Consider the following 15,208-nt stretch of genomic DNA (forward strand, 5'->3'; position numbering starts at 1 on the left):
TCTATGTATGAATGTGACTGGATAGGAATCTTGGCTAGGGGGCAGGGGACCCACCACCACCACCCCCATTTGAGTCCACTCCCAATGAGCTGGGTTTGGCCTAGGTCAGCCCTGCACAACATAAGGCCCGGGGGCCAGAACTGGCCCACGGGAACATTTTTGATGGTCCAGGTAGCCAACAACAGCAGGAGCCCCAACATTTGGCATTGGTGTGGGGCTGGAAAGGTGCCCACTGACTGAGCAAGGACAGGGCTTATTTTCTGTCCACTATCCTTGGTTAAAATTGTGGGCCCATGGCAAGAGGGAAGGACCCTATCTAACTAGTCATTGCTTTAATATTTATCTTTTTGATGTCATGGTTGTTTCTGATCCCCTGGGATATTTGAGTTGTGCACCCCGGGGTCATAGGTACAGAGGAAGCTGCCATATACTGAGTCAGACCCTTGGTCTATCTAGTTCAGTACTGTCTTCACAGACTGGCAGCGGCTTCTCCAAGGTTGCAGGCAGGGATCTCTCTCCGCCATATCTTGGAGGTGCTGCCAGGAAGGGAACTTGGAACCTAGATGCTCTTCCCAGAGCGGCTCCATCCCCTGAGGGGAATATCTTCCAGTGCTCACACATGTAATCTCCCATGCAAATGCAAACCAGGGTGGACCCTGCTTAGCTAAGTGGACAAGTCATGCTTGCTACCACAAGACCAGCTCTCCTCTCCTAATCATCCGAGTTTCTGGTCCGCACCCATGTTACAGAGAATGCCCTCTAAGGATGGAGGATATTGTCGACCAAAGATCAACACGTTATCTTCCCCGAGATAATATTCCTGAGTCGACCTTGCCTTTCAGAGAGACCGCTTTTGATGAATTGGCTTTAATTGGCGGCTCATAAAGTGGTTTATGGGGAGCCATCCGATGAGAAGGTTTTTTTCCCACGGTCGGAAGAGCCAGCGTGGCTGAACTTGGACAACATCAGGGTGTGGACAGATCTGCCTGGCTCACTCCTGGCCGCGCCCTCGCTTCGCACATGGCATCAGGTGTCTGGTGACCGGAAGGGATTGTGATGGAGGAAGCCGTTCCCACCCACACAATTCCCACTCTCTCTGAGGGGCATGGAGGTCCATGGGGTGCAATGCCTCCATTTGCTAGAGAGCCACTCCAGGATCTGTTCTCGGGTACAGGGCCTGACCCTGACATAGCTAACAGAACAAACAAGAAGGTTTTAGAACATGTTCAGAGTGCAGTTCCCTCATCTCAGCTTCTTCGCCCTGCTTCCCACAGTTCCCAGGTTCTTTGGTCTTTTGAAATGTCACTGCTCAGATCAGGAGTCTAGGTCCAGGGTTTGGAGCAGAGGGCCTGGGGTTTGGATTAGTGGGGTCAGGCAGCGTGTCGTGCAGTCCAGATCACCCTCCTCCCCCTTTGTCCAAAAGCAGCCCGACCTGACCCGACCTGCTTTCAAGACACTCTTCTTTCGCCATGAGGACTAGAAACTTGCTCCCCTCCTCCATGAAACAGATAATTCTCCAAGCAGCTGTTTCTCAGTACTGGATTGTCTGATTCTCTGGTTGTCACAGAGAAAGAGGGGTGGAGGGAGACGAGGATTTCTTTTAAAAGCTATCAGGCTGTTTGTTTTGCTCTTCTATTTGCATCTTTCCTAAAATAGAAGTGAAACATGACGACTGACAGTTCCCAAGCACAATGCCCAACAGGTTTGGGCTCGCCATGCCTCATTCTTTGTGACTCACAAAGACAGTATGTTCTCCAGATCAGGTAGGGCTGTGGGCGTTGGTGGCGCTTGGCCCCATCGTTTCCCCAGGTGCCCTCCCACAGCGACAAGTCATGATGCAATCTCCAAGGAGCCATCGAAGTTGGTTACATAAGAGCCTGGTTGTCCAGATGGTATATGCCACCTTTGCGGGCTGGAATTGCGACTCTTCTCTAGGAAAACCTGATCCCCAAATGGGTCAGAAAATAAAATATTACGGTGGGCCTCGTCTTCTAAGAATGAGCAGATAGCTTTAGTTTGCAGGGTTGCTCAGCCCTCCTGCAGACGTTGGCCTACAACTCCCATAATCCCTGGCTGTGGGCCATTCTGGCTAGGGATTATGGGGGTTGTAGTCCAAAAACACTGATGGGGGGGGCAAAGTTGAGTAAGCCCGAATCCTATTCTACACTTATTGGTTGAATCAGCAGGAGGCCACCTTTGGCACGCCAGCTGTTGAACTACAATTCCCATCATCCTCAGCCACATTTTATGGGTGAGGATGGGCATCCTAGTTCAGCAGCAGCTGGTGTGTCAAAGGTGGCCCTACTGCTGGCTTAAATGGTTCTCAGTCGAAGTCAGGGGTGCTCCCTCTGAGGCTCGCCAACGGTTGGACTACCACTCCCATTATCCCCAGCCACAGTGTGGCTGAGGATGATGGGAGCTGTAGTCCAGCGTCAGCTGGAGAGTCTCAGGCTGGCCAAGGCTGAGCGTTGATTTCTTGCTTTTTCTAAGGAGCCTCCCACCAGCCCACTCTGTCCTTCAGACTTCTCAAGAAATAGCTTTCACTGAGAGGTTGAGACGGTTGTTTTTATGCTTTATTGTTTTTTTTTTAATTATTAACTGATTTTTATGGTGTTTTAATGTAAACCGCCCTGAACCTTTTGGAGGGGTGGTATAAAAGTTTAAATAATATAATATAATATAATATAATATAATATAATATAATATAATATAATATAATATAAATCTCCAGTCCATAACACCACTTGGAAAAGAGAAGGGAGCTGGAGAGCTCTCCCCGCCACCTGCAGATTGCCATCACACATCCCTCGTCCCTTTGCTTTGGCTCAAGCCTGCTCAACTTTGGTCCCTGCAGCTGTTTTGGACTACAACTCCCATAATCCCTGGCCATAGTGGCCAATAGCCAGGGATTATAGGGGGTGTAGGCCAACATCTGCAGGAGGGCCAAAGTTGAGCAGGCCTGTGGGAGACCTGGGGGCCAAGTCAGTTATGAGGCTGGGGCCTTCCTCCTCCTCCTCCTCCTGGAATCCCAAGTTTAGGAACAGAGGAAGCTGCCTCATACTGAGTCTGACCCTTGGTCCGTCTAGCTCGGGATGGCCCACACTGACTGGCAGCAGCTCTCTTAAGTTTTCAGGCAGGAGTCTCTCCCAGCCCTACCTGGAGATGCTGCCGGGGAGGGAACCCGGGACCTTCTACATGCAAGGAGGCAGCTGCACTTCCATTGAGCAACGGCCCCCATCCCCTGAGGGAAATATCTTCCAGTGTTTGCCTGTATTCTCCCATCCAAATGTCAACCAGGGTAGACCCTGCTTAGGGCCAATTCATGCCCCCCACCACCACTTCTCTTCTCCCACATGTGCCGTCTGCTGCCTAAACTACAAGCCCTTGTTAAGAGAACAGTAGCTGTTCACTAAGTCACTGGAACTTAGGAAGCTGCCATATACTGAGTCAGACCCTTGGTCCATCTAGCTCAGTATTGTCTTCACAGACTGGCAGCGGCTTCTCCAAGGTTGCAGGCAGGGATCTCTCTCAGCCCTATCTTGGAGATGCTGCCAGGGAGGGAACTTGGGACCTTCTGCATGCAAAGCAGACATTCTGCCTGCCATGAGCGACGGGCCCCACTCCCTAGGCAGGAGCGAAAGGGTTCAAAGGATCCGGTCCCCCAGCATCTGAGTGTCCCCCCGCCCCCCGTTTTCTTCATGATCTCCCTCGCTCTGCAGGGCTGCAAGGACGAGGGGTGAACGCAGGTCGGGCCCTCTCTCCCCAGCCCTGAGCACCCCCGCCTTGGCTGTCAGCCCTGCTGCATGTTGCAAGCCGCTCTTGCCGGGGACAGCCCTTTGGAGTCCGTGGAGGCCGGAGTACTCGCCAACGTTGGCAGGTCCTGACCCCGTTTTTTGTGCAGAATCAGCAGGAGGCTTTTGCACATCTCAGCTGTGAGGACTGCTGGAGCTGCACACACACTTCCTTCCGCCAAAGCTGCTGCAGCAGCATCCTGTGTGGTGCTTTCTGTGGTAGCAGGCATGACTTTTTTTCCCCATTGTTTTTTTTAATTTTACATTTTATATCCCGCTCTTCCTCCAAGGAGCCCAGAGCGGAGTACTACATACTTTGGTTTCTCCTCACAACAACCCTGTGAGGGAGGTGAGGCTGAGAGAGAAGTGACTGGCCCAGCGTCATCCAGCTAGTATCGCATTTGAATGGGAGACTGTGAGGGCTGGGAGAGGTTCCTTTTAGGGGATAAGACCTGCCTGCTTGCCTGCAGAAGGTTCCAAGTTCCCTCCCTGGCAGCATCTCCAAGATAGGGCTGAGAGAGACTCCTGCCTGCAACCTCGGAGAAGCCGCTGCCAGTCTGTGAAGACAATGCTGAGCTAGATAGACCAGTGGTCTGACTCAGTATATGGCAGCTCCCTATGTCATGATTCTTGTCCCCACAGAAGCAAAAAGGAAAGGGAGCCTGTGAAACTCCCCAACTCAAAAAACAAACGACTCTGTTCCAGCCACTGGGCCAAGCCAGGTCCTCCCCTGCCAGCAAGCCAGCTGGTTTACCCCATCAGCAACGGCACTGCAAATCCCACTGTCTCCTACATCTCTTTTGCCTTACTGTTATGCATTTTACCAGCAGGGTTTATTTGATTTGATTTATTTTTACATTTGTAGCCCACTCTTCCACCAAGGAGTCCAGAGCGGTGTTTTTGGTTTATGTTTATCCTCATCTCATCCCTGTAAGGGAGACCAGGCTGAGAGAGAAGTGACTGGCCCAGAGTCAACCAGTGGGTTTCATGGCTGAATGGGGATTTGAACTCAGGTCTCCCTGGTCCTAGTCCAACACTCTGACTACTACACCACACTGGCTCTCAGGATGTTCCCCAAATGGTAGAAATGTGTATGAAAACATGCCTAAAGATTTCTATATCAGGCGGTATAGAAGTTTCTATATCAGGCGATCTAGAGATTTCTATATCAGGCAGCATAGAAGTTTCTATATCAGGTGATCTAGAGATTTCTGTGTCAGGCGATCTAGAAAATAAATAAATAAATAAATAAAAGATGGGATGCAGCAGAAGGTGGCGGGGGGAGCACTACTTCCAGTCCACACTCCCAGTTTCCTTTCCTCCTCCCCTCCCTCTCCCTACCTTCCTTCCTAACGCCACCTTTCTTCTCTACCTCCTCCCAAGTTTCCCTTTCAGTCCTGTTCAGGTTCAGCCTCTCCTGTCACCATGTTAGAGCCTAAGCATGTCAGAGAAGCTGTGTGGATCAGACCAAGGGCCCAGCATCCTGTTTCTTGCAGCCAAATGCTTCCAGGGAGACTGCAAAAAAAAACAATAGTTTGTTCCTGCTGTTGTTCCCCAGCAACTGGTGCTTGAAGGTAGACTGCCTCTGAACATGGGTGTTCAACATTGGCAAAGAGTGGGAGAAGAGCCCTGCTAACTAGACAATGAGTCACCCCTGCTAACTAAGCAAAGAGGTATCTTTCAAAGTGGTGATTCTCTTATATTTTATTTGGTTATTTATTTAAAATATTTATACCCTGCCCCTCCAGTACATTACTGCTCAGGGTGGCTCACAACAATTATAAGACAGTTACAAGATAAAATCAAATTAATAACATTAACCAAATTAAACAAAATCCAGGCTAAAACTACAATCATAATTTGCTTTTAAAATTCAAAATTAAATCCTTAAAGCTAAAAACTAAGAACTATAAAAACAAAAGAACCAACCATATATACGCAACAGGTGAAACGTTAAAGAGCCTCTTTTAAAAGATGTGTTTTCAGTTGTTTTTTAAAAACACTGAGGGAGGGAGCATGGCAAAGCTCTCCAGGGAGGGTGTTCCAAAGCCGAGGGGCTACCACCAAAAAGGCCCTGTCTCTAGTCCCCGCCAATCGGATCTCTGTTAGTGGCGTGGCCATGAGCAGGGCCTGAGATGATGAACGGAGGGCCCTGGCAGATTCAACAGCTGGATGGAGACCGTTCTGGGTCAGAAATGGTCCTTCATTTAGAGGAACATTCTGTGGTTGTTTGATGATGTATGTTCACCAGTGTATGCTTTTATATATTGTTTTAACTGATACATAATACATTTTAAATTTGATTGCGAGTTCCAGCCCCATGGAGCTTGCAGTCGAAAAAATTGGGACAATATATGTGTGTGTGTGTGTGTGTGTGTGTGTGTGTGTGTGTGAGAAAGGGGGGGGGGCAGGCAGTGCCAACCAGCCAGCCCTTTACAAACTAGAACAGGATTGTTCCCTGCCCCAAGGAGCTTGTAGTAAGAAAAAATGGCAATCTTGTGTGCATGTCAGAGAGAGTGAGAGTGTGAGTGCCAGCCAGCTGGCCGACCCTTTACAAACTAGAACAGGGTAGGTGCCTGCCCTGAGGGGCTTACAATCTATAATTCGGCAGAGAGAAGATAGCAGAGGTGGGGAGGAGTGATAAAGTCAGGACTAAACAGGAGAAGATGTGTTTATTTATCATATTTTTATACCGCCTGATGTGTACTTCTCTCTCGTGATTTATCTCAGTGATCTACACTTTGGATCAGTCACCATAGGGCATGGAGTCTGGGAGGGAGGATGGCCTAAAGGAGGACTTTGAGGAAGGGTTTGAAGGACCAGGGCATCGATGGCTTCCGGTTGTGTGCCTGTCAGATTGCACTCCACTGCCCTATCCGGGACTATTTTGTGGTTGTTTTCTAATGGAAAATAAAGCCATCTTTAGCAGTGAGATACAAGGGGCTGTCTGTGGGTGAATAATTCTCTGTATGAAGCTGCCTGACAGATCATGGCCTTCCCGAGAGATGCCAGTTAAACTTTATGTTCTGCCACTGTAGGATGACTTCTTTACTTAGCATATGATGCTGCCATATAGAGTCAGGCCTTCGGCCTACCTAGCCCAGTGCTGTCAACTCTGGCCAGCAGCAGCTCTCCAACTGCAGATGGCAGAGAGTGAACCCGGTGCCTTCTTTGTATGCAAAGCTGATAGCCTAATTCCTGAGCCATGGCCGTCTGCATTGGAAGTTTAATGTGGATAGAGAGATTTGGCTTCCTTTTGTAGAGGAGGTTTGGGGGCTTTTTCTCCACATTTACTGGAAATTTCCAACATTTGTTTTTGTTTTCATTTGCTAGAGAGAGAGTGGGGGAAAAGAGAGCTGTTTCTCTGACTTCCCTCCCTCGCTTCTTGTGAAAACATTACATAACTGTACCCATGTCCGCCTGGCTGCATCCTCCAGCCATGAGTCACAGCACGGCAGCCTGCCTGGAATTCAGACACCCCCTCCCCGACCCACTGTTTTTCTCTGCATATCTCCTCCCCATTAAAATTCCTTCTCCTTTCCTAGATTGACTATTTTCTTCACCCAACACAGACACAAACTCCTCTGCTGAAAATCACCTTTTCTGTCAAGTCTTGGGCATAGCCCCTGTCCCCGGGGGTGATGACAGAACCTAAGGGGTATACTCGTGGGTCAAATGGGCCGTAACCCAAAATTTGGCTTAAAATAAGCCAAATCTGGCAACAGCACCAAAATCATCGGCAGTCCTGTTGCTCCATTACAAAAAATACATAACCAAAAGCCATAGGCAGGTAATACCTTTATTAGGACCAATTAAAATGTCACAAAAGTTGTGAGCAAGCTTTTGAGTTCTGCAGAACTCTTCTTTGGGCTGATTGATAAACCGCCCAGAGACAGTTTGGGGCAGTATAGAAATGTGTTTTTAAAAATAAATAAATAAAAATAAAATAACATAGGGGGCGGGATGACAAAAATTGTCCGTGAGGGGGAGCCCAAAACCATTTGGGGGGGGCAGGGAATGGGAGCACAGCAACCTTTTTGCACGTTCAGATTAATCTCTGCCAGGTGCAGAACAGCCCCAAATTCTGCCTTGCAGCCAGCAGTTTCTATAATTGGATTAAAGCTGCACCCCTCGCACCATTTTCAAACCTTGCACACTGCAGGCTTTGGGACTTCCCTATTTCAGCCAGCTTTCTCTCCCTCTGCCCTGCCATTGGTTTGCCTGAAATTCAGCCTAAAGAAGAGTTCTGTTGAGCTTGAAAGTTTGCTCACTACTTTGTGTGATTTCAGTTGGTTCTTATAGAAGGATGACCTTACTTTGGTTTTTAAAATCAGTGTCTGCACTTTCCCAGTCTGCCCCTGCTTCCGTCTCCCCTTTCCATCTTGTCACCCCTGTGTTGGGCTATATGGATCGTAAACCCCTTGGGGGACCTACCTACCCCCTTGTACTGAGACCAACTCGTCGTCTTCCCCTGCTCGCGCCTGCCTCGCTCTGCTTTCCTTTCCTTGGCCACCTCCTTTTTGTCAATAGTATAGAATTGTGTAAGCCCCTCGGGGCAAAGACCTCCCCACTGTATTATTATTTGTCAGCCACCTAAATGTATGAAATAGATTTCGTGTAGTAGAGGGAGATTATAATATATTATTCCATACATTTAGATGGCGCCTGACAAATAATACAGTCAAATAATAATACCTTTTCCATTACAGCATTGTTTTCCGGTTATTTGCGGATATAACCATAGATTACAATCTCCATTTCCTTTTCAAACAGCCGCTTTCGTCCCAGCATTTGTTCTCCAATTCTTTGTCGGCCCCGCCCCTTTCCCCGTTGGCCCCGCCCCTCTTCTTTAAACCCTATTGTTGCGCAGGCCGGCCTCGGCTTGGTCCCCCGGGCCGTCAATCCTTCCTCTCCCCGCCCTTTCCTTCCCCCCCACCCCCCTCATCCGGACGGGCCGCTCCTGGTGACGTCAGAGATGATGCAGGCCAGCCTCTAGTATAAAAGGGGGCCGGCGTTCGCCACGCCCCCGCCAGTTTGGACGACGTGCGAGTTCCGCGCTTGAGTGTCTGCCTCTCCGCCATGTTGAATCGGAAGGCGATGGTCTTGTATTGCGGGAGCGCCCCGGGCATGGCCCCTTCCTCGCCGGCGTCCCCCTGCGGCGGCGGCGGGGTAGGCCGCGCCGACGCCCCCCTCGCCAACGGCCTCTCGGAGGCCTTGCGCCCCTACCCGGCGGCGGCGGCGGCGGCGCGGAGGGGGCCCTGCCCCTCTGAGGCGGCGGCGGCGCGCGCGCTGATTGGCGGCGGGGGGCCTCCTCGCGCCGGGCCCCTGCTGGGGGGGCTGCCCCTGTTGGGGCCCTTCGAGGGGGCCCCTCCGCGCGCGCTGGGGATGATGATGGGCTCCGGAGCCGCCGGGGAGGCCTCGCGGCGCCCGCCCGAGGAGGAGCTCGACGGCTGCGAGCCGGACGCCGAGGAGCCCCAGGCCGGCGCGGCGCCCTCCTCCGCCTCCCCGCAGCCAGCCCCGCCGGGGCCCCGCGTCGGAGACGACGAGCTGCGCAAAGAGACGCTGGCCTTGGTGTGCCGCTACCTGCGCGAAGCCGCCGCGGAAGGAGGCGGCAGCAAAGGCGGCGAGGGAGGCGGCGGCGGGAAGATCCTGCGGGGGCTCTGGGAGCGCCTCGGGACCGGCCCCGGCCGCCCGGAGGAGGCCTCGGCGGCGCTGGAGCAGGCGCTGGAGACGCTGCGCCGGGTGGGCGACGGCATCCTCGACAAGCACCGCTTGGCCTTCCAAGGTGAGGCGATGGAAGTTCACCTGGGGAAGCCGGGGCTCCTTGGGGGAAGGGAGGGAAGGAGGAGGGGGCCTGATCTGGGGGGAGAGGGAGGGCGGCATGGGGAGTGGGGGGGCACCCGGGGGCCTCATCAATGAAGAAGACTTCGAGGGGGCGGTTTGGAGGGGGGCGGTCTGGTCAAGGGAAAGAATGGGGGAATGGAGGGGGTGAGGGGGATAAACTAGGGGGAAGGGGGAAAATTGTCGGTAATATCTGCCACTCTGGGTATACTCGTGAGTCAAATGAGCCGTAACCCAAAATTTGGCTTCTAAAAAGCCAAATCTGGTAACAGAGCTCTCTATAACCCACTTCTTAACCGAAAAAACAGTTCTCAAAGCAAATCCCCATTCAGCCTCATGAGACTAGCTGGGTGACTGGGCCAGTCACTTCTCTTTCAGCCTAGCCTACTTCACAGGGTTGTTGTGAGGAGAAACTTAAGGATGTAGCACACCGCTCTGGGCTCCTTGGAGGAAGAGCGGGATATGAAATGTAAAAAAAACCCCAAAACCCATAGGGGCTAGCAACAAATGCTGCAAAGTCACTTTGATGGGCTTGAACAGGGCCAGTTGCTCTCCGTCTGCTAAATTTAAGTGGCACCACTTTCAAAGCTGGCTGCTTGCTGGCCAGAATGGACCGGCTGCCTGGAGGAAGAACCCTTGATGGGAAGGTGTATGAAAAGGGGCCAGAGGTCCTGGGGAAAGGAACTGGTTGGGGTTTTTATCTGATGTTGTCAGCCAGTTAAGTGGTGGTGTTGTTGAAGGGATAGATCCTGAGGCAGCCGCTGTGCCCAGACTGAAGGACTCTGCCTTTGAGCAGGGTTAGTTGATGACAGAGTGCTGGATTTGGTCTTAAATATGGATTTCAGGCTTGTGAGCCCACCCTGCTAGCCAGGAGTGTGTGTGGTGGTGGCAGTTCAGCTGTGCCTCAGCCTGCTCCTCACCCCCCCCCCCTTTTGGTTGCAGCCAGTCATCCTGAAAGCACCAGCAGAAATGAAACTGAACTTTGTTCTCGGGGAGGGGGAAAGCCCTTGCCTGCAGAGTAGATAATCTGGTTATAGATTAGCGCTCTTGCTCACATCCTGCTCTGCCTGGCAATTGAAAAAATAACACAATGTAAACATGGTGATCAAAGATTAGCACCTGCATTTTAAAAAAAAAATCTATCAGATTTGTACAACGCCCCAAACTTCAGTCTCTAGGTGGTTAACAATAACATAAAAACAAGTTAAAAACATAAACAAAAACTTAAAAGAATTTAAAATCAAGCACAGATTAAAACCTAAACAATTTAAACAAAAAGGCTTGAGTGAAGAGGTGGGTTTTCAAATGCTTTTTAAAATATGAGCTAATTTCCTTATAACTTTCTGCAGATTGGGTTTGCAGTTTGCTAGCATTTGCTCTTGAATTTTTCAGACTTGTTTAGTATAGTTACACGAGTGCATTTAAATATTTAGAGTTGCAGAAATAGCTTTGCAATAACCACAGTAATTTGACCACTCCTGGTGGAGCATACATAATGAATCTTCATAGTTTGCATGGTCAGGACATTCTCCCATAATGGTGTGGTTGTCCTTCCCTGTTGCCTTATTGCTGAGATAATCAGACCTTTGTAACCTACCTCACAGGATGGTTGTGAGGATAAACATAACCATGTACACCACACTGAGCTCCTCAGTGAAAGAGAGGGATATAAATGTAATAAATAAATAAAAATATTAGCAAAAGCAGTAGAGAAGAGCAGCAGTTTGACTTAATGGCAGCCTTTTGGAGAGGCTCTCTGCATAACATGCCCTAAGTAGTCAGAATGGCATTGACTTCCCACGGCATTTGTCTCCAGGATTAAAAAGGGCTAGGACTTTAGTTCCATGGGAAAATATTTCATTAGTGGACATCGTTGGTTGGCTTTCAGCCTTCTGAATTAATTGCCTCACTGCAGTAGAATAAAAAGAGTTCTCTGAGGCAACTCCGAGATATGAATTCCAACTTCCCTGTTCCTGAATGATGGTGGGAATTGGTTTGAGTTACTTCCTGTTAACTTTTAAATTTGAGCTACTCTTGGCAATTCCTGTCAGCCAGGGCTCTTCAACTTCAGCCCTCCAGGTGTCTTTGGACTACAACTCCCATAATCCCAGCTGCAGTGGCCAGTAGTCAGGGATGATGGGAGTTGTAGTCCAACATCTGCAGGAGGGTTGAAATTCTGCACCTATTAGCTATGGCCTATAGCAGAGCTGCACAACACAGCTGTTGGGTTGCATCTAACCAAGATCTAAATTATTATGAGTAGTTAGTGTCCAGACTTTGTCTTGATGAAGGTCTAAAGCACTGTAGACAGCCTCATTATTAGGTCTTGGCACTGAGCTTTGGACTAGCTGCAGTTGGTAGTGATGTATGGCAAATTAGATATAGAAGTGCACAGCTTGACATAAGCAACGCCATTATGTTTAACTAAGCTCAAGGCTTTGCGAGAAGAGCCTTGTCAGTAGTTCTTAAACTGTAAACTGTTTACTGGTACTTTTCCTTCCCTTAAAGTCAGAGTAACCCACTGAATGATAAGGCTGGAATGAACTGGCTGGCAGTCTGCACACGTTCCCTAACCTTGGCCAATTATGATGATGAGATTGCTATGCAGCTGCATTTTGAAGAATACTTGTGACTATAAATGTGTTGCCTTCTGTAATGGTCCTGTGTCCTGCTCTCTGACATTAGTCAAGCAGCACCTTTACTACTTAAGAGTAAATAAAGCTTTGATCGTAACTCCTCTCGTCTGGGCTGATAATTGGGCTCCATCCGCCCAGGAACGAACCTCCCCTATTGGGTCAAGGCTACCCCAATATATCAGTAGTACATAGGAGCTATGCAAGTTTTTGAGTTTGACAAATTGTTTGTCAGAAGCCACAAAACACTGGCTGATCTGAAGCAGCTATAAAACACTTTTCGTATGTACGTGTTCCTATGAAGTATTAATGCTTAACAGTAATATTGTTTGGTAAAACTCACACTCGAATGTTCTTTCTCGGTCTTCCCTGTTTTGGAGGAGTGGGTGATACTTCTCTCAAAGGATTCAGTTAGCAGTATTTAACAGGCATAGTGGATTCTCTTATGTGTTTGAGTGCTTGCTTGATGCTTACCACCCATTCATCTTTGTTCAGGAATGCTCAGGAAGATGGAAATCAAAGAGGAGAATGACCTGAAGACTATGTCAGAAATTGCAACACATGTTTTCAGTGATGGTGTAACAAACTGGGGCCGAATTGTGACTCTCATCTCTTTTGGTGCCTTTGTTGCCAAACATCTGAAGAGCATAAATCAGGAGAACTGCATCAGCACTTTGGCAGAAATAATCACCGATGTGCTAGTGACAGACAAGCGAGAATGGCTAGTCAGCCACAATGCTTGGGTGAGTGAATCACAGCAGAAATCAAGAATTGATTCTTTATTTTACATTTATATGCTGCTTTCCAGGCGAACCTCCCCAAAGAATCCTGCATTTCAGGGCTGTCTCCCTGTGTCATTCAAGCAAAAAGGCTGAACATTTGTGTCCTGAGATCTTTGCAGAGATGTCTTAGTTATGAGTGTGCCAGTTTTCCACGACGGGAACTTTGACTCTTAAAAATGTCATCCAAGATGGGGCTATAAAGACTCTGCACAGATTTGTTCTTTCCTGCAATTGCTTGCTATACAAAACCTCTCCAGCACTGGCAGGTAGTTGCTGGGCACAAGAATACTCCATGTGATAAATATTGCATACTTCTGTTAGTTGTCTTAAAGCCATTCAGGATGTGTTTGGCTACAGGTACATATAAGCAATTAACGCTTGCTTTTTTTCTTTCTCCCTTTCCAGGAGGGCTTTGTTAAATTCTTCCATGTAGAGGACATAGAAGGCAGCATCAGAAATGTTCTGGTGGCTTTTGCTAGCGTCGCTGGAATTGGAGCAGGTTTGGCGTACATGATCCGGTGAGCCAAAGGGTGCTCCCTGTAGGGAGCTAGCTTGGACTACCTCTGTTCCTGCTGTGACTAGAAAACTGAGCTGTTCTTTGCAAGTTGATGGGAGAATAAACATCTAGAAATCCCACGGACGGTTTGGTATGAACAGTCACTTATAGAAGGTAACCAGCAAGGAGGTGGTGCAAAATGGGAGTAGATCTTGAAAGCGAAGCAACGGGCACTCCGCTTCCTCCCAAAGCCACGTGAAAGGAAGATAAGAGGACTGAAACCCAGTTGACCCCCCCACCTTGGACTAACCTTCAGCTGCATTGGGCTTGGCATAAGAACTCTTGACACATAAGGACTCCGTTTGCACAGGGCTGTGATCATAGGCCACGTGTTGTCTTGAACTACCAAGGAGTAGGGTTAGGGCTGAAGTGCCTTGTGCAAAATCAGATGTCCAGGTGTATGCTGCAGAATGCCTTTTAACTTGGCTTGCACAGGCGTGTGGTGTCTGTGGTGGAGAGAAGGCCTAGTGACCTCAAATCTGACCCTTGTGTCCTGTTAAGGGCTGTCTGTTGTACGTTAGCCCTTCCATTTTGTTCTCACCTCTCCTTCCCCTTCTCCAGAAGCTTACACTGCCAGAGCTCCCCAGATCACATTCAGCTACATGGAGCATAGTCCATAAATACATGCAAAACTTCATGGGAACATTGAGGAGAAATCTGTGTGTGTTGTCAGAAACTGTACAGTGTACATATTCAGAGCTTTATCTTTGGACAACGTTGTAAAGAGGGTGTTTGAATGTGATGGCTTTTTGAAACTCTTGTGCTTTAGCCCTCTTCTAACAGGCAAAAATCTGGGGCCTTTTGGAAAGTTCTGTCTATGTACTTAACATTATTTCTTGGTGCAATTAGATTACCTTTCTCTCTCTGACCAGCTGGCTTCAGATGAAAGCCTTTAAAAATGCATTGGATGTTCTCTTATTTTCCTTTAGTCAAGGCATTTTGAACTATTTTACCTTCATACTTAATTTTGACACTTTTTTTTTCTTTAGTCAGAAATGCGTGAGCTACACTTGTAAATGAATGTTGTACTTTTCTGGAAGAATAACAGGACTCATGTAAAATGAGTGCACGGCAGCGTGGCACACACACGAAGTGACTGAATCCTTGAGGGAGAGATTGCCTTAGAGAGGGTTGTAGCAAGATGGCTTTAACTTTTATGAGAGCTGAAGTGAGCTTGCAGTTGTTGGACTAGGTCGAGTTTAGTCTTCACTGTACTGTTAGCTTTGTTTAGACCAAATCATGGCTGATGTGAAGTATCTAATAGCAAAGCATAGAGACTCAACATGGTGCTATGGTCAGGCTTGCTTGTTTACATAAACATCTAATAAAACAATTCACAGTTGTGGTGGTGGTTTGCCTTGTGTTGAGGCAGAAACATGGAAACAATGGTGCCTAAATGTGTATTTGTACTGTCTTGTACTTGGAACCAAACTAAAGCATTCGGCAGGCCTCCCCTTCCCCTGCTGCTCCTGACAGAGGCGTGGCAGAGGGTAGCAATCTCAGATCTGCTATTGTTGGAAGGTGGAATGGAAAACACACATTCCCTTGGCTGGGGGCTTGTTGGGGCTAAAAGTAGCCTCTTGGCCACTTGAAAGGGGTTGTTCC

General features: G+C 48.8%; 1 protein-coding gene across 1 annotated transcript; it reads left to right on the forward strand.

The window, feature by feature from the left end:
• The first annotated feature begins 8,805 nt into the window (after positions 1-8,805).
• On the forward strand, positions 8,806-14,945 carry MCL1 (MCL1 apoptosis regulator, BCL2 family member). The gene is made up of 3 exons (XM_053278573.1): positions 8,806-9,576; positions 12,761-13,008; positions 13,453-14,945. The coding sequence occupies exons 1-3, from the start codon at positions 8,871-8,873 to the stop codon at positions 13,567-13,569; spliced, it is 1,071 nt and encodes a 356-aa protein (XP_053134548.1). The 5' UTR covers positions 8,806-8,870; the 3' UTR covers positions 13,570-14,945.
• The last annotated feature ends 263 nt before the right edge of the window (positions 14,946-15,208 follow it).

This window comes from Hemicordylus capensis, chromosome 14 (assembly GCF_027244095.1).
Source record: "Hemicordylus capensis ecotype Gifberg chromosome 14, rHemCap1.1.pri, whole genome shotgun sequence".
In the NCBI taxonomy this organism is placed as follows: Eukaryota; Metazoa; Chordata; class Lepidosauria; order Squamata; family Cordylidae; genus Hemicordylus; species Hemicordylus capensis.

Excerpts from the sequence above, each read along its gene's own strand:
- MCL1 (XM_053278573.1), top strand. The coding sequence starts at position 8,871 with ATGTTGAATCGGAAGGCGATGGTCTTGTATTGCGGGAGCGCCCCGGGC. Across the intron at positions 9,577-12,760 it reads GCACCGCTTGGCCTTCCAAG|GAATGCTCAGGAAGATGGAA; the intron begins GTGAGGCGATGG and ends ATCTTTGTTCAG. Across the intron at positions 13,009-13,452 it reads TAGTCAGCCACAATGCTTGG|GAGGGCTTTGTTAAATTCTT; the intron begins GTGAGTGAATCA and ends CTCCCTTTCCAG.